The 24597-nt window shown below is 42.4% G+C and overlaps 1 protein-coding gene across 1 annotated transcript; it reads right to left on the reverse strand.

The window, feature by feature from the left end:
- Positions 1-2846: 2846 nt before the first annotated feature.
- On the reverse strand, positions 2847-24355 carry MPC1 (mitochondrial pyruvate carrier 1). Its single transcript, XM_075864312.1, has 4 exons — positions 24194-24355; positions 17582-17585; positions 4661-4757; positions 2847-2983 (listed from the first exon to the last, which is right to left on the reverse strand). Exons 1-4 carry the CDS (start codon positions 24262-24264, stop codon positions 2847-2849), a joined length of 309 nt encoding a protein of 102 aa, XP_075720427.1. The 5' UTR covers positions 24265-24355.
- Positions 24356-24597: the final 242 nt, after the last annotated feature.

Consider the following 24597-nt stretch of genomic DNA (forward strand, 5'->3'; position numbering starts at 1 on the left):
AATGATGGAGACAGGCTGTTCATTATTGTTCACTTTTTTGTGTCATTCTAGAAGAAAATAAATACGTGAACGTGTTAGACTTCAAAATAATAAGATTTCAAGGAGGTTGTTAAAATAGTTCTATGGGTAATACAAGAGCACACGCGTTTTTACAGCAACAGACAGTGAATTAATAGTTGACACTACCCTCTGTATTATATTCCACATTAAATATGTACAAAGAATATCAGCAACATGTAAAGTAAAATGTGTTACTGCACCTCTCAAGGAATTATTTGTCCTGTTAAACTATTCCCTCAAACTAGTAACACAAAAAAAGATGTCTCTGCACCCCAAATTCTACATCACTGTCAATTTCCTCAACAGGCCTAAAATTTACAAAAACTAGGCCAGAAAAATATAAATAAAAGAATGGAGCTCGCTGCAAACCACAAGTTCACTTTGAGTGATGTGTGTATTGTATGTATGTATGTATGTATGTATGTATGTATGTATGTATGTATGTATGTATGTACACACACACTATATAATATAAAAAAAAAAAATTTGAAAAAATGAGCAGCAACTCCAAAGAGTCAGGTGAAAAAAAAATGGGTACTTTATTGCCCGTGCAACGTTTCAGCTCAGTCCAATGGAGCCTTTCAAGCCCAGAGTCCATGAAGCAGTCTACCAGGAAATTTTAGAGCACTTCATGCCTCACTCAGCTGACAAGATTTATGGTGATGCGGATTTCATTTTCCAGCAGGACATGGCACCTGCCCACACTGCCAAAAGTACCAATACCTGGTTTCACAACCACAGTATCACTGTGCTCGATTGGCCAGAAAACTCACCTGACCTAAACCCCATAGAGAATCTGTAGGGTGCTGTCAAGAGGAAGATGAGACACCAGACCCAACAATGCAGACGAGCTGAAGGCCACTATCAAAGCAACCTGGGCTTCCATAACACCTCAGCAGTGCCACAGGCTGATCGCCTCCATGCCACGCCGCATTGATGCAGAAATTCATGCAAAAGGAGCCCCGGCCAAGTATTGAGTGCATATACTGTACGTACTTTTCAGTCGGCCAACATTTCAGTATTAAACATCATTTTTGAAGTTGGGCTTATATAATATTCTAATTTTCTGAGACACTAAATTTTGGGTTGTCATTAACAGTTACCATAAACAACAACATTAAGAAAAACATGCTGGAAATAGATCACTCTGTGTGTAATGAATTTATAGAATATACGAGTTTCACTTTTTGAATTGAATTACTGAAATAAACTAACTTTTTGAGGATATTCTAATTCATTGAGATGGATAGATATATATATATTAAAGCGAACATTCTTTTAGGAGTGTGCCAAGTATACATTTGTATCCATATGGAAGGGGAAAAAAGTGACCTGGTCATTCTTCAATGTTTACCAACCAGGAACGGATCGCCACTTCTACAGTCTGTAGTGTCTACTTTCAGAAAAAATTACTTCTCTCTACTCACTTTTGACATTTTATGCATGTTTCAAGGACAGTCAATAATTGGCACACTAGAAGTGTTTTTTTCTAATCAAAATTAAACACATTATGTGGACGAAGGAGAAGGAAATGAAAAGGGGTTTTCCACGTTCTGACAAATGATTACCTATCCACAGATTGGTCACCAGTGTATGATCGGTGCGTGTCAGACACCGCACCGATCAGCCGCTCCAGTGGCCTGCGGGCACTGGATGTTATAGCACATAATGCTATGTATGGAGCCCAGAAGCAGTTGGCTCCATGCATAGCATAGCGGCTGCAGAACTGCAGGTCTGCTCCTATTCACTTGAATAGGAGCAGTACTGCAGCTTGGCCGCAATTCCATGGCCAGAGCCAACTGCTTCCAGCATGTACGTTCGGTACACAGAGGTACCGGACCAGCTGATCGGTGCGGGGTCCGGGTGCCGAACCCCCACAGATCATGTACTGATGACTTATACGGTGGGTAGGTCATCAGTTGTCAGAACGTGGAAAACCCCTTTAAAAGAATAGCAGGGGGCATCTTAAATATTTAACAGCAATATCTAGGATTTTATTTTTATTTTTTTATAAATTATCCCAATTGAAAAATTATGTTTTGCATGATCTAACAGAGAAAAATTAATATGTAACTGTGGGACAAACCCGGTAAACTGCGCAAAAAAAATAAAATACAATACATTTAATCCCATGGCGCATTTTCCACTAAACAGTTTAGCAGATCAAAAAGAGAAAAAAAAAAAAAAAAGTAATTTAATATTTTATTATATTTGCCTTATTTAAAAGCATATGTTCATCTTTGAATACCATTTTCTAGTTAATATAATCTGCATAAGAATTTGAGTATTTCAAATCTATTTGGTTTATTATAATCAGAGTTTTAGTCCAGAGATGCAACTACAGTTGGCTCTTATTGAAAATAGTTGACAAGCTATAATGCATTAAAGTAAGCTTGCCCTTCAACAGATTACTGTATTATCTGGGGTAAAGTGGACACTTTACAGAACTTGAGCTGATTTTGCCTTACGGGAAGACATTGGTCCCCAAGGAATACTGGTAGATTTCAGCTCTGAAAGCTGCAGAGCCGTGAATGCAGCTCTAGATTATAATGTGGGATGTGAATAATGTGAAGTATTTCAAAAGTTACTCAACATTTGGTTTAACAAAATACCATAATTAAGGCTACACAGCTAAATAAAACAGGTTTCATGTTAAAAACATTTTTGGATGTATAAAATACATTTTTAGGGTCTAAATAGGGGAAAAAAAACCAAACACATAATGTACAGTGCCAACTGCGCTAAAGTGCACAGTGAACAAATAACTTCTCTGTTGAAAACTGAACTTACTTGTACTTAATCAGCCGAGAGCCTTGAATGAGTTGTGCACCTTCATTAGTAAAATGACATGCAAACAATAGCCAGTTTCTAGGCTGCACTTTGTAAGCAAACCGCATGAACAGCAATGAATAGCAAGTGAGGGCTGGAAGGAAAAAAAAAAAAAAGGAATATATAAACGAGTAGCAAGGATAATAGAACCAAAAACAGATTTCCAAATTCCATATTCATCAAGGTATATAAGGCATACTTTCAGCTTTTTGTCTTACTCAAATTTGAAAATGAACGAGAAAAGTGGATGTGGTCTCCCAAGAGACAGTTTAGACCAAGTCTATTAACTGAAGGAAAAAATGGCAAAAAAAATTGGCCAAATACTACCACTGCTAATAGCAGGCTTTCAAAGATTATTGGCCGGTCACGTCAAAATGCACCAAATATATTTAGAGGTGTACACCTTTAAGAAATTTGGCACAGATCTCCACAACTACTATCTCCAATTTGACTGGCATAAAATATGCCAAGCTTAGTAAATATGGGCCATTTTCTTACCAAATTATAGATCATATTTCAGAAACCACGCATAATTCGAGACAAGCACAAGGATCGTGGGCATCCCAGCAGTCGGACCCCACCAATTACAAAGAGATGGCATATAAGTAAATATTTTTTTTTTTAAACACTACATACTACTCATGGTAATTGGCTTTTTAGAGGGAGTTAATGTATTGAAAGGAGGTTAGCTTTAACCCCTTAAAAGACTGGTCCAATTTTGGCCTTGAGGACATTGTATGTGACGCAGCCCTCAGGACCTTGAGTGCTGCATCACATAGAATATAAAGACCTAACAATGCCTGGCATCGAGGCAAGGTATGAGTCGCGGCATGCTAAGAGGACCAGTGGGGAGAAATGAAGGAGGAGTATATTTTCTATATTCTTTTTTTTTTATGTCCAATGGGGGGGGGGGGGGGGGGAGAGTAGAATGGCCACCACGGTTACGATTGTGGTGCACGACCAGCGGAAAGATGCAACGGATTTATTAGGTGGTGCGTGTTTCTTAATAAATCTGTCACATCTTACTCCAATGGAGCAGAAAGCTAGGAATGGCATAAAACCGGAAGTCACTAAACATGCCGTATGATTTTCCAGACATGTATATCGCAAGCACACACTAAACCGCTTTCTACGTGCTTAGTGGAAAAAAGCTTCACATGTTAATTTCACAAAACTCTGTTCTCACTATACATTTTTAGCCAGAATTTAATTTTTTTAAAACATATATATATATATTTTTTTTTTTAAACAACTGCAAAATGTGTTATTGATAGAGTTTTTGTTGCAGATTTGCAGTAGACTTCTTCCATTTACTTTAGGCCCTGTTCACACAGTTTTTTTGACGCGGAAACCGCTCTGCAAAACTCGTCAAAAGACGCCCAAAAATGCCTCCCATTGATTTCAATGGGAGGCGGACGAGTTTTTTTTACCGCGAGCGGAAAACCTGTGCCGCGGTAAAAAGAAGCCTCCAAAACCCCATTTCAATCAGTCAGAAACTGGAAAAAAAACGCCTCGACAAGTGTTTTGACGAGTTTTTGTCAAACCACTGGCCAAAAAACCTCTGGAGCAGTTTTTGCAGGAGGAATTTTCCTCCTCCAAAAAACTGTGTGAACACAGCCTTAATGTGGAAAAACACTGCATGCAAAAACGTGTTTTTACATCCGGTACAGCATTAGTTTTCTACAGATGCAGCCCTAGGAGTGTTCCCAGAACTGGTGTCTGCAAAACTTCATCCTACTATTGTTATAACAAAAAAAAATTATGTACATACCAAATGTCATACGGCCACTAATGATCTCTGGCGATTTCTTCATGTCATTAATAGCAGCAATTGGAAGTCCCCAGTTAGCGATCGGTCCCCAGAAGTGCTATATGGATTGACATCAATAACTTAACATTCCAAACACACACCAAGTACATATGTGAACAATTATTATAGATCGTAAATGTTAAACACATTCTTAAATAAAATGTCAAAGAGCAAACAATTGTTTTAACCCTTTAATGAACAGCCTATACTGGCTTTCAATGGCAAAGTAATTTTTTCAGCTTTTTCATCGTCACATTAAAAAAGCCATAGCAACACAACTATATGAGTGTTATTTTTGTTGCGGGGTGAGTTGTATTTTGCAATAGCACCATTTTGGGGTACACAATTTAAGAGAGCTTGTTATTTGTTGGTTGAAATGTAGGTTTTTTTTGCTTCTATTTTTAGGTACATTGACTTCTTGAAATCCGTTTATTAACCCCTTCACGACTGCCATAGACTTGGACGAAGTTTAATGAGCGCAGTGCTGCTTCAGCGTGAGCAGCGCAGCACTCTGTCTGCCGGGGCTTTAAGAGTCCCGGACATCACCCCCCCACCGTAGATAGCGCCACACACAACCCCCTGCAAACAGCGCTACCTAAGCGCCATCTAGGAGCGAAATCCCCGGACACCTCCTAGAGGGAGACCTGACGTCTCTCCATTCCCACTGTAAATAGTTCAAAGTATTCAAAACAGCATTTAGAAAGTTTGTTTTAACCCTTTAGGCATTTCACAGTAATTAAAGCAAAGTGGAGGTGAAATTTTCAATTTTAATTTTTCTTGCTGAATTTCTATTTTATTCAATTTTAGCAGAGAAACACTACTAAATATGTATTGTCCAGATTCTGCAGTTTTTAGAAATGTCCCACATGTGGCTCTATTGTGCTCGTGGACTAAAACACAAGCTCCAGAAGCAAAGAAGCACCTAGTGCATTTTGAGGCCTCTTTTTTATTAGAATATATTTTAGGCAGCATGCCAGGTTTGAAGGTGTTGAGGTGCCAAAACAGTAGAAATACCCCAAAAGTTACCCCATTTTGGAAACTACACCCCTCAAGGAATTCACGTATGGTTGTTACCATTTTGACCGCACAGTTTCTTCACAGCACGTATTTGAATTGGGCTGTGAAATGTAAAAAAAAAAAATGACATTTTTTCCAATAAGATGTAATTTTTGATCAAAATTTCTTATTTTCACAAGAAATAAAACACCCTATTTTGTTGCCCAATTTGTCCTGAGTGCGGCAATACGTTTCTGGTGAAACTGCCGTTTGGGCCCATGGGAGGGCTCAGAAGGAAAAGAGCGCTATGTGTTCTTTGGAGTCCAGATTTTGCTGGATTGGTTTTCGGGTGCCATGTCGCATTTGCAGATCCCTAGAGGTATCAAAGCAATGGAAACCCACCAGAAGTGACCCCATTTTGGAAACTACACCCCTTAAGGCATTCATCTAGAGGTGTAGTGAGCATTTTGAGCATCAAGTATTGTGTAAAAGGTAATGCGCAGTAGATGGTGCAATGTGAGATTTGCAAATATATATATATATATATATATATATATATATATATATACACACATACATACATACACACACACACACACACCATTTCAGTGTCCAATATATTGTGCCCAGCATGCGCCACCGGAGATACACTCTATAAATTGTAATGTGGGTTCTCCTGGTTATGGCAATACCCTACATGTAGCGGTTATCTGCTGCCTGGGCACACAGCAGGGCTCAGAAGGGAAAGATGAAGGGCATAAGCTGTGCGGAGGGTGTCAGGGTAGATTAAAAATCGAAGGGATCTATGATAAATTTTAAAACACTATTATACAGAGCCCTGGTTTTTCAGGACACGTGTCACATTGATATATTGTGTCCTTCCTTATCCCCCACTTTGAGCAGACTTTGCACCTCTTTTGACTTTTTCCCCTTCTTGCCAGTTTGGGGAACTTCTCCTGGAAAGTGTTGCCCTGGTACTATGCGTGTGGCCTTGCTTCCAGAAGTACTGGGAGCCCCCCTTCTTGGTCCCTAAAGATTAGGTTCTTGATAACCACCTCTTGAAATTCCAGGCAAGTTCCCGTCTGGCCTGCACATCGATGCAGCACATAGATTGTACAATGCCATCTGTATGAGCTTCTTATACCACACCGCATGGCGCTGTAGGGCTTCAGAACTTGATCTGACAAGTCCACCCCTCCCATGTACCTATTGTAGTCCAGGATGCAGTCTGGTTTGGGGGTCTCTGTACTGGTACATGGGTACTGGTGTGACATCTCTCTTGTCCTTGACACACAATATGTTGCTGCTAGATTGTGCCCTGCTCTCACCCCTTCTTTGCCCAAGCAGAGTCTAAGGGAGGCCTCTCAGATTTCTTCTAGCAGTGCCGCATGCAGCGTGGAAGCGAGGCCCTTGAAGTGGGATGTTGGTATAAAAATGATCCAGGTAGAGGTGGTAACCCTGGTCCAGCAGTGGGTGCACCAAATCCCACACAATTTTTGCATTAACTCCCTGTAAGGGGGGGCATTCTGGGGGTTGAAGACTGGTGTCCTTCCCTTCATACATCCTAAATTTGTAAGTATACCCTGATGCACGCTCGCACAGGTTATACATCTTCACGCCATACCTTGCCCTCTTACTTGGCAGGTACTGGAGGAATTGAAGCCGCCCTTTAAAATGTACCAAGGACTCCTCAATAGAAATACACTTCTCGGGGGTGTATGCTTGGGCAAACCGGGCACTGAAATGGTCTAATAGGGGGTCTCAGTTTATATAAACGGTCAAAACTGGGGTCATCTCGGGGTGTGCACGGCTCATTATCAGTATAGTATTGCCTAATTTATTTTTTATAGATACCAGTTCTGAAGTTGCTTTGAGGGGCCTATATATATCAGACACCCCCAAACACCCCATTTTAGAAACTAGACCCCTCAAAGAAAATTCTTTTTATTCCATTTTTTTCTGTAAAACAGAAGGTTTTACCAGAGCAATGCAACCCATTACTTATTGCCCAGATTCTGCAGTTTTGAGAAATATCCCACATGTGGCCCTAGTGCGGTAATGGACTGAAGCACCGGCCTCAGAAGCAAAAGGTGCACCTAGAGGATTTTGATGCCTCCTTTTTATTAGGCAGCATGTCCGGTTTGAAGAGGTCTTGTGGTGCCAAAACAGTGGAAACCCCCCAAAAGTGACCCTATTTTGGAAACTAGACCCCTTGAGGAATTCATTGTAGTTTTCATGAGGTGCATGCGACTTTTAGATCAGTTTTTATTCTATTTTTAACTGGCGTGGTGACTAAAAAAACAGCCATTCTACGATTGTATTTTATTCCTTTTTTTCTCTTTACAGCGTTCACCGTGCGCTATAAATTACATTCACTTTATTCTGCGGGGCGATACGATTACGGTGATACCAGATGTTTATATTTTTTTTTAGGTCTTATGGCGTTTTGTAAAAAATCATTCACTTTTTGTGTTACCTTATTCCAAGAGCCAGAACTTTTTTATTTTTCCATCAAGAAAGTCGTGCGAGGACTTATTTTTTGCGTAACGAACTGTAGCTTTGATCAGGACCATTTTTAGGTACATGCGACTTTTTGATCTCTTTTTATTCCATTTTTTGGGTTGTGAAGTGCCCAAAAAATTGTGATTCTGGTATGGTTTATTGTTATTTTCTTTTATGATGTTCACCGCGCGGGATAAATAAAATAATTTTGTAGTTCAGGCCGTTACGGACGTGGCGATACCAACTATGTAAAGTTTGTTTATTTATCTATTTGTATTAATAATAAAGGACCAAATTAGGGAAAAAAGGGGGATTTTTACTTTTAAAACCTTTAGAATTTCTTTTTTTTACTTTGTCCCACTAGGGAACTTGAGGGCAGGAGGCTCTAATCGCTATTCTAATACACTGCACTACATGCGTAGTGCAGTGTATTAGAGCTGTCAGCTACTCACTGACAGCAAGCATAGTGGGTCTTTACTTTGTCAGGACCCACTAGGCTTCAGTCGATGGCATAGCTTGCTATTGTTTGGTGTCCGGTTGCCATAGTCAACATCGCCGGTCGCCATCGTGTAGCAGGCCAACGATGGTAGCTCAACCCCTAAAAAGCTGCGATCGCTATTGAACGCGGGTTTTAAAGAAGTTAAATCAGCGGGGACACAGCGATCGGTCCCCGCTGTAGGAGCTGCGGCAACTGCTGTACGAGGCAGCAGCTGTCACAACTCCTGCATGTGTCAGGAAGACGGTCGAAATGGCCATTACTCCCGTGACGTACTATTAGGTCATGGAGAGCGAACATATAGCTACCATGACCTAATAGTACGTCCAGGAGCGGGAAGGGGTTAAAGACGTGCATATCAGAAATGGAAAATTTGACCTGGACACAGGGGTACAAATGACCCTTCGTCGTGAAAAGGTTAATTTATTTTTTGGGGTAATTAGAAACAAAAGCAATTGCATTTTTTTCTTGCGTTTCTTTTTTTATGCCATTTACAGTGTACTTTAAAAACATGTTAACTCACTCTTTGGTGGATTTATTTCTTTTTTTTACACTTCTACAAAATAAAATCACTTTTTTTTTAACACATTGAAAAAACAAGGATTTCTGTACTTAGCGTAAAATCTATTTCTCATTGAATTCATTGGGGTACACACAGTTACATAGTTCAAACGGTTTAAAAAAAAAAAAAAAAAAAAAAGGGACATGTCCATCAAGTTTAACCAAGAGATGTGAACATGGAAGGGTATATGCTCCTGCCAGTAGGAGGCACACTAGGTAGGAAAGTCTTCGCTCTGCCCAGGTAGGCTATACCTTTCCTACAGACACTGGCTAATTATTTTTTTTTTGTGCAAAAGCAGTAGGGGAACACAAACACGTTCACAGTGCCAGGAGTAAACATAACTAAAAGTTACCAAACGGCTTAGTCGCAGCCAGATAGATTTGGGCTGCTCTTACCTTATCAAGACAGTGTAAAAGCCCACTTCCTCAGATGAGGTGGGACAGAAAAGGAAAACAATCTCTTCATTATTATGGAAGGCAGAGACTACCTTCAGTAGGAATGAAAACAGGTCCTAACACCACTTTATCCTAGTGGATGACCAAAAATGGTGACTTGCCGAACAAAGCAGCAAACTCCGAACGCCACCTGATGGAGGTGAGACATCAGAAATGCTACCTTCCATAAAAGGAGACAGAGCAAAATGCCTCTCAAAAGGACGAAATTAAGATCCCAAGGCTCAATAGGATGTCTGAAAGGGAGTACCGCATGAGTCACTTCCTGCAAAAAGACCTGACCAATTTAGAAAAGTTAAGTAAAGAGCCTGCTCAAGGCCTGATTAAAGGAAGAACAGAACCCAAGGTGTGTAACATTTCATAGGATATAAATTGCGTTCATATCAGCAGAAATAAGCCTTCCACATACGATGGTACATCTTGGCTGACTGAGGTTTTCTGGCCTTCAACATTGTCTGGATCACTGGCTCACAGAGACCCCAGGCGGTCAGAATCTCTGCTTCAATAGCCATGCCTTTAAACCAAACTGAAATAAAGTGAGTTGGAATAGCAGACCTTGGGAAAGATGATCGGGAAGCAGCATTAGATGCGTCCGTTTTAGAGTAGAGAAGTTCTGCATGGCCAAGCCTGGCGGGGCCAGTCCAAAGCCACCACAATTGTGGTAACACCTTCCTTCTTGAGTACTCTGAGCAAGAGTGGAAGTGGATAGAAGAGATACAGGAAAGAACACACCCCCCCCCCCCCCCCCATGGAGTGATCTAGGCATCAACTGCATGGCCTTGGGACCCCATGCCCTGGCTATGATCCCGGCTGAGAAAATCTACAACCCAATTGCCTAGTCCTGAACCGCTGAGAGCACTGAAATAGGTTGCCTCACCCAGAGTAGGATCCGAGAGGATTACAACAGTGTCGCCCAACTCCTGGTGCCATCCTGATGATTCAGAAAAGCAACCACCGTGAAGTTGTCAGTCTGGATTCTGACTGGCTGATCCTAAACTTAAAAAAAAAATAAAAATTACCCATTGCAATGCACGGTGATGTCTTCCACCATCACAACTGATGTACCAAAGAGGGCAGGAGAATCAACTTCAACAGTGAGTCCTGAGGCTTGCCTTCTGAAGGGACCTGGAGTGCAATTGTGCATATGGAACTGCCTCAGTCTACACCAGGGGTCTTAAACTCTGTCGGGTAAATGTGCAGCACAGAGAAAATTTGAAGTTGACGGGCCGCATTACTTTCAAACGTGATACAATACAAAATTATTGTTAATCAATTACTTATTTGAAATACTACAACAAACCCACATTACTAACATAATACTACATTACTATAATAGCACTAGATTTAAACTTACAAGAAACTTGCGAGTTTACTCAACGTGCTTATTTTAACAATATTGTTCTCAAGTTTAAGGGTCGATTAATGGAGTCTGGCTGCTCAGTTCAGCAGCCAAGAATATTAAGATTGGGCAGCCCCTTTTTAGATAATGCCAGTGTCTTCTGGAGATAATGCCCCCCCCCCTATAGATAGTGCCAACCACCCCCCCCCCTGTAGATAGCTCTATTGGGGCTCCCTCTAGGAGTGTAATCCCAAACAAGAGCGTTGCCAACGCTTATGCCGGGGATTCCTCTGCTGGAGGAGCCCCTGACATCACTGTCCATAGACAGTGACAGCAGGGGATCCTCCTGGACCGGAATGTGAGGTCAGGGGCAACCCCAGAGAGAGTCGCAGAGCACTAGTATAGGCTCTGCTCCAGAACTCTGGGGAAGCCCCTGACATCACTGTCCATATAAGGACAGTGATATCAGGGGCAACCCTAGAGGAGGAGTCCCGAGCAGGACGCTACTAGCGCTCTGTCGGGGACTCCATCTCTGCTCCTGATATCACGGTCCATATATGGGCAGTGAAGTCAGGGGCTTAGTCATTCGCCGGCGTACTCCTTCTGCCTGCTCTCTCCTCTCCCGAGGGAGCTACAGTGCCCCGTGGGCTGCAGAGGACAGCCTCAGGGGCACGTGTTTGAGACCCTTGGTCTACACCATCTTTCCTAACACTAGCATGCAAACCAGATAGCTGAAGGAGTGTCCTAGCGAATAATTCCGCCTGAAAGCCAACGCTTAAAAGACAATTTTAACATTAAGTCATTAAAATGGGCTAGAATAGCCAAAAATTCCTGAATATACCAGGCAGGTAAAGACTAGATAAGGGTATCAATAATGAGTAATATTAAGGCACATCTATCAAAACAGCTTACCCCCATATTTCTACTACGGGCTGTTAAACCTGGGGGCTTGAATGAAAACATTTCTTATACATGTTTTTTACGAGGTTGGTTTGACATTAGGCTGGGAGCAGTTTTGTTCCGTCTTCCATATTTTGTCATATGGCTGTGTATTGATAATCTAAATATGTTAGCTGATGACTCTTGCCATTTGGCTGGTTCTGTGTGATGGTCCATGTTTCAGCTTTTAGTCTTATATGACCTCACCCATTTCAGTTTACAGTGTTTCCCTTGTATATAGAGTGCATCTATTTGGAATTGTAGCTGCTTGGAGGTTCCCATGGTAACGTGACGCTAGGCGTCGTTTAATATGCTCAGGGGAGATGGAACTGGATGGCCTGAGGGGGCGGAGTGTTTGATGACACAGCACCCTCTGATTGGAGGATTGATACAATCGTCCAGCCCCTGAATGGGCAGGGCTAAAGGCTTAAATAGCCAGCGTTTTGTCGCATGCGCTGCAGTCAGATACCAGAATCGTGCTGCTAGAGTAAAGTTCTATCAGACACAGGGCAGCTTGTGTATATTGCACAGGAAATTGATGTGCTAATCTGCCCTGTTTCGCTATACACCTCTGAAGAAACGTCCTATACAACTAAAGCACGCAGAAACGCGTTAGGTGTTTAAGTTTGTGTGAATGCACACTTTAGTCTCTAGGTATATATTCTCTGTCAAGGGTGAATGCACACTATCAGTATAGGTGCCGCGCTGTGCTATGTGAGTGTGAATGCACATGATCTTGATGGGCTGGTGCTCATTTCAGTGTAAATGCACACTGTTTTGGGTGCTGCTCTATCGCCATCGAGTGTGAATGCACACTTAGATTTTCAAAATCATGCAGTGTGAATGCACTCTTGCTCTGGACATACAATCTTACAAGTGTGATTACATACTATTGGAGTGTGAATGCACACGGTCAGTTATCAGATCTTTAGAGTGAACGCACACTTTGCTATTTAGTCCTGGTAGGGACGGATGTTATTAGTTTAGCTAGATATTAGGGTGAGCTGTTTAATAGATGTATTCTTAATATTACTCATTATGGATACCCTTATCTAGTCTTTACCTATCTGTTAGCCTGGTATGTTCAGGAATTTTGGGCTATTCTAGCCCATTTTAATGACTTAATATTACAATTTTCTTTTAAGCGTTCTTTTTTAGGCAGATTTACTTTTGTACTCTAATGCAAAATTATCTAAAAACTACTCCTTCAAAATAGTGTCCTAGTGAAGAAGCACCAACAGGAGAAGGACTCTTGAAGTCCTGGTTTGAGTATCAATCCCAAATACCCCATGCTCTGAGTTTGGTTCAATGAGGATTTTTCCTTGCCGATGATCCAACCTAATCTTCTAATAGTGTCCTGAGTGATGTGGAGACTGAAGATGACAGCTACTCTCAGGCATGGAAAAGGCTGGGTACGGAGGAGGAAGTTCTGATGCAGGAGACACTTGTAGCCTCAGAAATAATCTCATCCAGACATTTACCCAAAAGCCTGCAGCCAACAAAAGCAAAGGCCAATCAGGGCTTTATTGGAAGCTTGATCCGCTGCCCAAGATTTCAGCTAAAAAGAGCGCCAGAGGGCAATATAATTAACTGATGGCCTGGCATTGAAGCAGGCTGACCTGGGAGCCATTAAACCAAAAACTTTGAAGTGTGGTATACCTGAGAGGCGCGTTTGGCTAAATCCGGCTGCGACCATTCTGACAGAATGCTGCTGTGCAGCAGCTTCCCCTACACCGAGACGGCCTTACTCACCCAAGTGGATGCAAAAGCCGGGCGCAGAACAGAACCTGCAGCCACATAAATAGCTTAAGAATACAACTTCTTGCCCAGAGGGTGTGAAGCTGCATCAAATAGAGAAATAGTAGTGGTCCTTCATAGCCTAGATCAGTTGCCAACCACCCGTAAATTTATGAACCGTCCGCACAAACCAGCAGTTATTTTTTGTTCCGTCCGTAGTGTTCAGTAGAAAAAAAATAAACATTCTCCGTGAATTATTTTTCACTCGAAAGCTTGCACTGCACATGCGCCAAATTGATATGCACATTGTAAACAATAAAGAAGCAGCTGCCGCGGTACACAGTGGCACTGAGTCACGGAGTCCCGAGTGAGGACTCTGAGTGACCATGACGAGGGACGTCACAGGGGGCGGGGTCATGGAAACCACTCACGTCAGTGATGTTGCACGTGACGCCACTACACTAGAAAAGAGGGAGAGCGCAGTCTTAGCGGTGGGGGACCGGTCCTGGACCCGGCGGTGCGGACTTGCGGCAGGGTGGAGACCACTAGATTGATTTTGTAATATGTCCGTATAAAATGTTGGTCTCTCAGTGATTTTTATCTCAGTCTAGAAATTACTGAAGTGGAAGTTGGCAACCTTGGCCTAGAGATAGACGGATACACAGAAGAAAAAACAGACCACATTGAGACCAAGTCTTCATAAAAAGGAAACCGTATTTGTGAGTTTAAAAACAACAAGACGTCTGCCAGGAGATTTCCACTCCTTGGTTAATCATTTCTCAAATTCACTATGGTTTGGAAATCATAGCCTATGGCACCGTAATGGTGCCTCTTCCTGAGAAAGGGAGATGGGGGTCATCCATTACATGAATGGGGTCCCTTACAGCACGTATTAACGCCTGCATGGCAGTTTACAACCGATTCCTGTGTCAGAAGACACCGGAGGAAAGAGACTGATCCACATTAAAAGGCAACATTACCATTGAAAACTCCAATGGCACCCCCTGGAAAGACCTTGACGCGGAAAGGGAACTGTCCAAGGCAACGCAACGCCTCTTATGGGATCTACTGCGAGAAGAAGACCCAGTAAAGGAGAAGTAGAAGGGCCCATGAGTTCAGCCACAAGCTGGGAGGGCAAACGCTCCAAAAAGTGAGCCATAGCTCGGTTAAGCCTGGAAACGTTCCTTACGGTTTGACAAAAGACATCTACCAGTCAGGAGTGGGAGAGGACGGTGATATTCAAAATGGAAAAGGAGTTGGGGGACCCCCCCCATGATTGCCATGTGAGGGGAAATTATGGGGGGGGTCACTTATTAATGTGAGGCACATGGTGTTATAGATTTTGAACCTCCATGTGCCTCACATTAATAGTAATTAACCCCATTATGTACCTCACACTATAACTCAATATTGCCCATTATGACAGGTACATGATGGGGTTAATTACTATCAATGTGAGGCACATGGAGGTTCAAAATTGATACCACCATATGTATCACATCAGAAAATGTAAGAACTTTTTATTTTGGTTGAGGTTTTTTTTTTGTTGGCAAAGTATTGTTATCGAAGTCCAAATTCTGGTATTGTGACAACCCTTAGATACCCTTAGCCAGTGTCAGTGGTGGGAAAGGTACAGCCTGCCTGGCCGGAACGAAGAATCTTTCCTATCTAGTGTCGCCTCCCAGTGGTGGAAGCATATACCCATCGTGCTGTGTCGCCCAATGATTAACAAGGATATTTTTTTTATATTGTGGATCCTTTTTTTTTTATATAAACATTTTTTTAGTCCCACGTTGGGAGTTTACTATGCGATTTACAGATCGCTTTCATTATGGTTTGGTATACTTAGGAAGTAATTCTTTGATATGCTGTCAGTGTAAGGGTATGTTCACACGCACTAATTACAGACGTAATTAGTGCGTTTTTGCCTCGATAGCGTTGACAAACATCTGCCCATTGAAAGCAATGGGCTGACGTTTGTCTGTTCACACGAGGCGTATAATTACGGGCCGCTGTCAAATGACGGCGCGTAAATAGACGCCCGCGTCAAAGAAGTGACCTGTCACTTCTTGGGGCGTAATTGGAGCCGTTATTCATTGACTCCAATGAATAGCAGCGCCAATTACGCCCGTAACTGACGTGGCGTTCAAGCGCCTGCACATGCCGTTACGGCTGAAATTACGGGGATGTTTCCTCCTGAAAACATCCCCGTAATTTCAGCCGTTACGGACGCTGTCGTGTCAACATACCCTAAGGGTATGTGCACACACACTAATTACGTCCGTAATTTACGGACGTATTTCGGCCGCAAGTTCCGGACCGAACACAGTGCAGGGAGCCGGGCTCCTAGCATCATAGTTATGTACGATGCTAGGAATCCCTGCCTCGCTGCCGGACAACTGTCCCGTACTGTAATCATGTTTTCAGTACGGGACAGCAGTTCCACAGTGAGGCAGGGACTCCTAGCATCATACATAAGTATGATGCTAGGAGCCCGGCTCCCTGCAGTGTGTTCGGTCCGGTACTTGCGGCCGAAATACGTCCGTAAATTACGGACGTAATTAGTGTGTGTGCACATACCCTAAAACTAACAGTCTGTTAGGCAATGCCTCGGACATGTAGACATGGCAGACCTCAGTTTCTTTGCTAGGACCCTAACTCCATGGCAACCCATCGGCTGCCCACCGATTCGTGAAAGAGGTAGCCCCCTCCCTCTGTAAACCACTTAGATGGCAACAATTCATTTTTCTTAGTGGATTATGTATGCAAATAATTCAAAGAACAGACTAATCGCACATATCAAACAGTATATGGTCATAGTGGTTTACATTATTCATAGCATAAGTCCTTAGTTCATATGGATACAATGCAGGAAAGAAATGCGCACAGGCATGTGCACTACTCACAAAACCTTAAATAGGCAACTCATCATTAGGTACGTTAAGAATTTATTCATTAATATTTCACTATTTATGCATTAAATTTACTGAAGGGTTAATGTCTTCTGAATTGTCACATGACATATCTAATGAGGATTTGCCTTTTTAAGATGTGTTTTTACGAGTAGTGCCCATAAATGAGAAGGGGGAAGGTCCCTCGAAAACGTCACATCAGCATGCACATGTGCTCATTTCCTGCAACGTCTCCGTATGGACTAAGGACTTATGCTATGAATCTTGATAGCCACTCCGACCACACACACCGTTTGATATGTACAATTACAGTTTGTGTGCTTTGAAAAATTTGGCAAAGAAAAATGTATTGTTTTCGTGTCCAGATATGTTTTGTTTACCTATAGGAAAAAGTGATTGTGGAGAGGCTCGCTAAAAAGGCACGTACAAAGTGGTGGTATTTTATTCCCTGGCCAAATACTACTGTTGATAACTACTTAGATGCCGCGGTCACTATTGACCATGGCATCTTAGGGGGTAAATGGCCGGGATCAGAGATAATTGTGATCCCAGTCGTTAGAGCAGGAGCCTGGCTGTCATCACCGTGAAAAGGTGTATGCATCGAAATAAGGACCCTTCGTGACTGCCGTGAAAATGCATTTTTGGGCTCAATGACTATGGTACTATGGTTTCAGTAAATCAAGCTTATTCTTTATATAATGAACAGTAATACAATACTCCAATATACTTTCTGAATTAATAGCTCATTATTTAAAAAATGTTGGATTGTTGTCATTCAATGGGAACCTTCATTTTTTTAGTTCGTGTATACAGTTTTGTCCTGGTCATATGATGGACACACAGGTGCAATGTTTGTTACAGTGCAGTTATCAGAGCTGGATCTTTTAACAACGAAGATTTAAAATATCTACATTTCTGAAGAGAAATAAAAGCAGTCATTTACTTACCGTACTGTGGATTTAGTAGTCATTGTTCCAGAAATCCATAAAACATGACAGCGAGTACAAGAAATGAAAAACACAAAAAATAAAACAGTAAATTAGCAAGTAATCTATGGTCAACAGAATATAACAATTACAATTTGTTGACAAAGTCGTACTAGTAAGGCTATTTTTTTGCTTATACGCAGATTAAAGCGGAGTAAAGGCCTTTGACTTCTAATGAATACCTAAACACGAAGGCATTGGAATAATAAATAAAGTCAATGATAAGGTTATCTACTTAAGCTCCTTTTACATGGGTCAATTATCGGGCAAACGATCGTTCACAGAACGTTTGACGATAATTGCCCTGTGCAAACCGGGCAGCAATCAGATGAACGAGCTAACTTAAAAAAAAAAAAGTTAAATGAGTATTCCCGCAAGGGAAATTTATGACATATCCATAGGATTTGTCATAAATGTCAGATAGATGCGAGTCCCACCAACTCTAGAACGGAGCCCCCTAATCCCAGTTCGAGCTTCTTCTGCTCTCGCTGCCTCTGGCCACTTCCTGACTTTATGGTCGGGAGTTACGAAAATAGCGTAGCTCACTGAGCTACGCTGTTTCCGTAAGTCCCATAGTTGTGAATGGCAGTTACGGAAGCAGCGTAGCATGCGAGCTATGCCGTTTCCCTAACTACTACTCCGTTCTATGCGACTTCCGTAAACAGCGTAGCTCAGCGAGCTACGTGGTTTCCTTCATTATGGTCGGAATTCACCTGCAACACAGAGCGGCAGAACCGGGTTTAGGGGGCCCCATTGTAGAGATAGGTGGGACCCACATCTATCTGACATATCCTGTGGATATGTCATAAATGTCCATGGTGGGAAAACCCCTTTAAATATTATCGTTGTCGGCAGCACATTTCCCTGTGTAAACAGGGAGACGTGCTGCCGACATGATAGAACTGTATGGGGACGAGTGATCGGAGTAACGAGCGCTCATCCCCATAATAGTTCCTTGTGAAAGGAGCAAACAAGCGCCGATCAACGAACTCTCTCATTGATCGACGGGCCGCATAAGAGGACCTTCAGTCCAGCCCGTGATCTTTTCATGAACTCTTGCTGGAAACGGAATACTATCACTCTCAATCTAGAAGATATCGCTTCACGCTTCGAGCCATTCAAAGAAAATGGAGGAAGGAAAGAAGTGTCCGGTCATATCTTCATTCAACAAATCCAGCAGACAACAATATAAGACTTCGTTCACATCTGCGCTAGGGTCCTGTTGCGACGTTCCGTTTTGTCTCAGTTGTGCAGGAGTTCCATCGTTTTGACGGAATCAGTAGTGTAGTCGACTACGCTATTGATTCCATCAAAACGACAGAACACCTGTACAACTGAGACAAACTGAAGCCATTGGCACCGGATCTTTCACCTTTGAAATCAATGGTAATGGTAACCTTTGGTTTCCGTTTGGGTCAGTCAGGGTCCTGTTCTGACGAAAAGCTCGGACAGAACGTCGGAATGCAACCCTAGCGCAGATGTGAACGAGCCTAAGGGATTTGTTCAGTGTTTGTAGTGTACATATATGCCAGGAAATTCTACTGAGGACTATGTCAGTGGCCTAGAACAGGCCGAATGTATACAATGAGAGTGTCTGAGTAATAGATACTTTTATAATTCCAACGTGTATGGAGAACATACTAAAAACGTGGTGTAAACAGAGCCTAAAACAAATAAAGTTACAAAAAAAAAAAAAATCTGCAAGGCTTTTAAAGCTATAAATGTTAGAATCGTTCAGGACGTACACAAATTTCTTTACCATTAAGTGGCGGGTAAAAAAAAAATATATATATATTTTTTTTAATATACAAGGTCACCAGAACATAACAATTCCGTTACAATGTAGAATTTGTTTCCACCAGTGTGTAACCCCGATATCCTTGAACAACTGACGTTTTATAATGTTATCATTGCAATAATAGTTTCTGTAGTCAGGGCATGTGACACATTCCAGCATGGTCACAGCGAAGTGCACACGAACTTGGGGCTTTTTTTTTTTACACCGTATTCTACAGGCTCTATAGTTGGATATTTGAACATAGAAACATAAATATACATTTTCATGAATGACCGATGATGCAGCCTGGTTGTCTATTTGTCGTATACAGTAGAGCAACAAAAACTGCATTCATAAAGATGTAGTATGGCTCCAAGTATTTCACATGCTTGTTAATGTCCATGCAATATTTGATGGCCTTACCCAATGTGCAACTAAAGTTTCCAAAAGAATCAAGAGTATCCATAGGCAAGAGAACAAGGCAAGAGAATAAGTCATCCTTGTTCAAAACAATTAATATTGGCAGCTCAAGAAACGTAACACTATAATGAAGCCCTAATGCCTCATGCACACGACACGGATCCATGGAAAGATAGGACATGTCCCATCTATCCACGGATCAAAGAATCGGGTCAGTTCGCATGAACCTGTTTCATCCGCTAAAGTACAGGTCTGTGAAAACTATCGGGTGCCACTCGGATGTCGTTAAAAATGGCCCGAGTGGCACATCGATCTTGCGCAACTGGCATAAGGGGAACAAGGAGAACTAAAATGGTCAGAAAATGACTAACAAGGGTAGTTCAAGTCCAAACGGTGTATACCTTTTTATTTCCTCACAACCTTGGGTAAAGCTGGCTATATACGGCCCACCAGAACCCCTTCCTGGCCTACAGAAGCGGCAGCAGGGTGCCAACCCTTACCCTCTGTATAAGAAATTGGTAAAATAGCTTACACTGCTGGAAAATTAACACACTGCGGGAGTTTTAATAGCAAATGTGCCAAGATTCTTATTTAAAATCACACCCGACACAAAACTGACTCTTTCTGAACCTTTTTCAACAGTTTTAAAAAGGGTCTAGAAAGAGAGGTCATTAATGGCGTTTATTAAAGACTGCTGTAAAGTAAGCTACAAGTGTGTCGGCGATTCACAGTTCGAGCAGGTTGAAATGAACAAGAGCAGCACAAGCACCGTGGCCCTTTCAAAACAGTGGATCGGGGGTTATGGGAGTCTTACCCGACCGATCAGATATTGATCGCCTACCCTGAGGATAGGCCATACATTTCCTAAGACTGGAAGAAACCTTTAACTTCAGATAGTTATAGGTGATCTGAGACCTATGGTATCTTCACACTGGAGATCGTCCCTAGTTTTCCTTTTACCTTCCTACAACATGGAGTCAGAGGTGTTTACCGTTATTACTTTTTGTTTGTACGCAGAAACCTATGGCACTGCAGGGTCAGCGTATGTTTCTGACACATTAACCCTACGTGGGCCCTGGTTGACGCCATCTTGTTTACATTGGGCTTCATGTGCACAAGCTTCTTAGTGATTCGTATCGCACAGATTCTGAATACAACGTAAGTGCATTTGTATGATGCCATGCATAAAATGGCATCAGAATGCGTGGTGAATGCATGCGTATCGGACAGTGTAATGCCCTAGAAGTATTAATGTCCGTGCTTCTAGAGGAATAGTCGGTCTGTGAAACAAAACCTCATTCAGAACAAAGAGGCCTTCATTATGGTTCCACTATGCACACCTTGGTGTGGGAAAAAAAAAATCTACACACGTGTGTATGAGGTCTAACAGGTCTAAAAAAAAAAAAGTCATACTGTCCGACATGAATAGTTTGATACTGCAATAATTTTTTTACAACGGGAGATGTGCTGCGGACAACGGTAATGTTTCTTGCTGCATAAACTATTTGATCAGCTGATGAATGAGCGTTTGCTCGTTCATCTGATCGCTGCCCGGTTTACCTGTTTCATATAAACACCGGTCTGCCCGATCATTGGCCCGTGTAAAAGGGCCTTAAGGGATTGGATATAACAAGTCAGTTGGCGCTCTTTAACCAGCCCCTTTAAATGGGCCATTGCTTTTTGTATGGCAACGAACTATCGTTCATATGTTCGGTTCCCATCACTTTGCATCATCATGAGCAGCACATCTCCTGTGTACATGGGGAAATGTGCCGCCGACAACGATGATGATTTTATAGCCTGCGTAAATGATGTGATAAGCTGACGAAAGCTCGTTTGTCGTCTGATCTCTAGCCTGTTTACACGGCTGATAATCGGCCAAACACATATTCACCATTATTGGCCCATGTAAATGGGCCTTAAAGGGGTTTTCCCATCAGACATTTGACATATTCACAGGATATGTCAGATAGATGCGGGTCCCACCTATCTCTAGAACGGGGTCACCTAATCCCTGTTCTACTGCTCTGTATTCTGGCTGAAGCGTGTGATTTCCGACCATGAATTACAGAACCAGCGTAGCTCTCTGAGCTACGCTGTTTTCCTGTAAGTCCCATAGTAGTGAATGGCAGTTACGGAAGCAGCGAGCTACGCCGTTTCTGTAACTACCTTTCAGTTCTATGGGACTTACGGGAAAACAGCGTAGCTCAGAGAGATACGCTGGTTCTGTAATTCATGGTCGGAAATCACACGCTTCAGCCAGAATACAGAGCAGTAGAACAGGGATTAGGTGACCCCGTTCTAGAGATAGGTGGGACCCGCATCTATCTGACATGTCCTGTGAATATGTCAAATGTCTTTGATGGGAAAACCCCTGGCTACGTACACTCTTTTTATAATGCTTTTGTTTTTCTTGTATTAAATTAATGTATTTAGTGTTTTTAAGCAGCTTTCAAAATCCCTTTTGTTACACATAGCAGCTGTATCGTTCTAACTCTAATTGACGGCTCGGCCAAGAACGGGTCCTGTGTGTCCCTGACAAAGGATCCGGTTAATAACGATCACATCTAAGCTCATAACATAGATGGGATCGATATTAGGTGGTTCCAAATAGTTATAAAGATACAACTTCTATGTATACAGAATACATAGAAGTTGTATCTTAAAAGGTAAAAAAATAAGAGATTTTTAAAGTGGCTTAAAAACTCAAAATACTTTCATTTAATTAAAAAAAATTGTTTACGAAGTTGTACTTTGTTTAAAAGGCGACTTTGACCACAACACAGATCGCACGGCCAGAAATCGCTGTGCTGCCTGCTTTGTAGTGTCGTGCTGGCTGCATCACTCTAATGCAAGCAAATGTGGCCACGTTGAGCCCCACATGTTGCCGTGACCTGTGGGTCACAACACTGCCAAATTTACTTTTATTACTTCGATGCGGCCAGCGCGACACAGCGATCCTTGTCGCGGCTAAAAACGCTGTATGGCTCTAGCCTAAATGTGGTAGTACATGGCGTCTGTTCAAAATTAATTAAATACAATTATTAAATCCCTAATGACCTCCCACCATCTTTTGACGGCAGGCGCTGCAGGTCCTTCGTCTACAGCGACCTCTTTTGGCGTCGCTGTAGACGAGGCTGATGAGCGCTCATCCTCTAAGCAGCAGCTGTAACCTACAGATCCTGAACCGCTTTAGGCCTCATGGACATAGCCATGCCCATAATCACGGCCTGCTAATGCGGGCACGGCCAGCCACGGGCCGCATTTTCGGGCCATTCTCCCATACAAAGTATGGGAGCACGTCCCGTAAAATACGACCAGTAGGAGACGCTCCATAATTCCCGGCACGGTTCTACGGCACGAACACCTATCCGTAGCGATACGGAAAGGTGTCCACACCCAAAAGAACCAAACATGTCCATAATTGTGGACCGTATTATGGTCCGCAAATAGAGATGTTTCATAGTCATATGATTGGGGCCTTAAACCCAATGGCTCAAAACAAGACGTCACACGCGAGACGAGCAGTGAGAATATTTTGGCTGGACTATGGGAGCGCGCGCGCGCAGCAGACGAGCGGAAGAATTCCGTATACACAGAAAGAGAACATTATACGATTTTCACAGAACAGTCATCAGGCGATTTGTTTATTAGTGGTATACTGCTTACCAACGAAGTATAGGGAGAGGAATTTACGGTTTCCAATGCAAAAATTGGTTGAGAGATTACATAATAATAGATCAGGCAACAGCAATCTCAAATTTAGAAAAAACAAAGTGAAAGGATATTGACCCTTTAAATAACATTGAGGGCGGAAAATCCATTTTTTAAACCTCACATCATAACTTGTTAGTGGAAGTCCATGCGCTAGGACCCTAGAACGAAGGACACTGGCGCTGTACACCTTGAAGCTCAAGTTCTCACATTTCTGAAGATCTTTCCGCTAACAACTTTACTGGGACTATGTAGTTATTGGCTGTGAATGGTGCAGTCTGTAAACCAGTCCTGACAGTCCACACAAACATGGTACTTATCTAGGACAACTTTGCTTTGGTAAAGCGTGTGCACCCTCATTGTAAAGCACTAATGTACAACATTAAAGAATATATAATAAACAATGTAACTCAGCGGCCAGATGCTCCTTCATTCCGACCCCAACATAGAAGTCCCATCTCCAGGACTTCTAGTGGTCCCTCTACTACGGATCAGCATGGATTACCTACCTGGAGAATGTGACCTCGAAGTGTAGCAACGCATTACCTCAATTATTACAGTGTACAATATCCCCGGCACATTACCCAACCCGTGGAGAGCGACTATTGCCATCCCCCACCAGGCAGGGCTATCTCCCAGCACAATCCCTCCCGAAGATTCACCTCATGAGGTATTCACGGAACTCTTTGCTCTTGACATAGTCCACTGCTTTGCGGGCCACTACTCCTGCCATGATGACCGTTCGCACTGACTGAATCAGTAACACAGCTGCGCGCACTCCCGCCCTGACAACAAACTGAATAGTCACTCGGGAGCGCGCGTTAAGCCCACGTGATTTGACGTCAACTAGGAACCAAGAGCTTTTAATAGAACGCAGCGCTAGTACTACGCTCGTCGCGGCCATGTTGGATTCTGGCAATATAAACATTACACCAACATTCTCGGGGATTGAGTGGCGTAATTTTTTAGTTTTATTTTGAAAGTATTTGTGAACATGCGTAAACGTAATGCACGGAACTTGTGGTGCCACAATTTATGAAATATACGTCGCTGCAGCCTGGCTCTG

The sequence above is a fragment of the Rhinoderma darwinii genome, chromosome 4 (assembly GCF_050947455.1).
Source record: "Rhinoderma darwinii isolate aRhiDar2 chromosome 4, aRhiDar2.hap1, whole genome shotgun sequence".
Lineage (NCBI taxonomy): Eukaryota > Metazoa > Chordata > Amphibia > Anura > Rhinodermatidae > Rhinoderma > Rhinoderma darwinii.

Bases quoted from the DNA above. Each gene is read 5' to 3' on its own strand.
- MPC1 (XM_075864312.1), bottom strand. From the start codon at position 24,264: ATGGCAGGAGTAGTGGCCCGCAAAGCAGTGGACTATGTCAAGAGCAAA. The intron at 2,984-4,660 runs GTATGTACATAA...TTTTCCTTCCAG, and splicing joins TAGTGGCCGTATGACATTTG to CCCTCACTTGCTATTCATTG.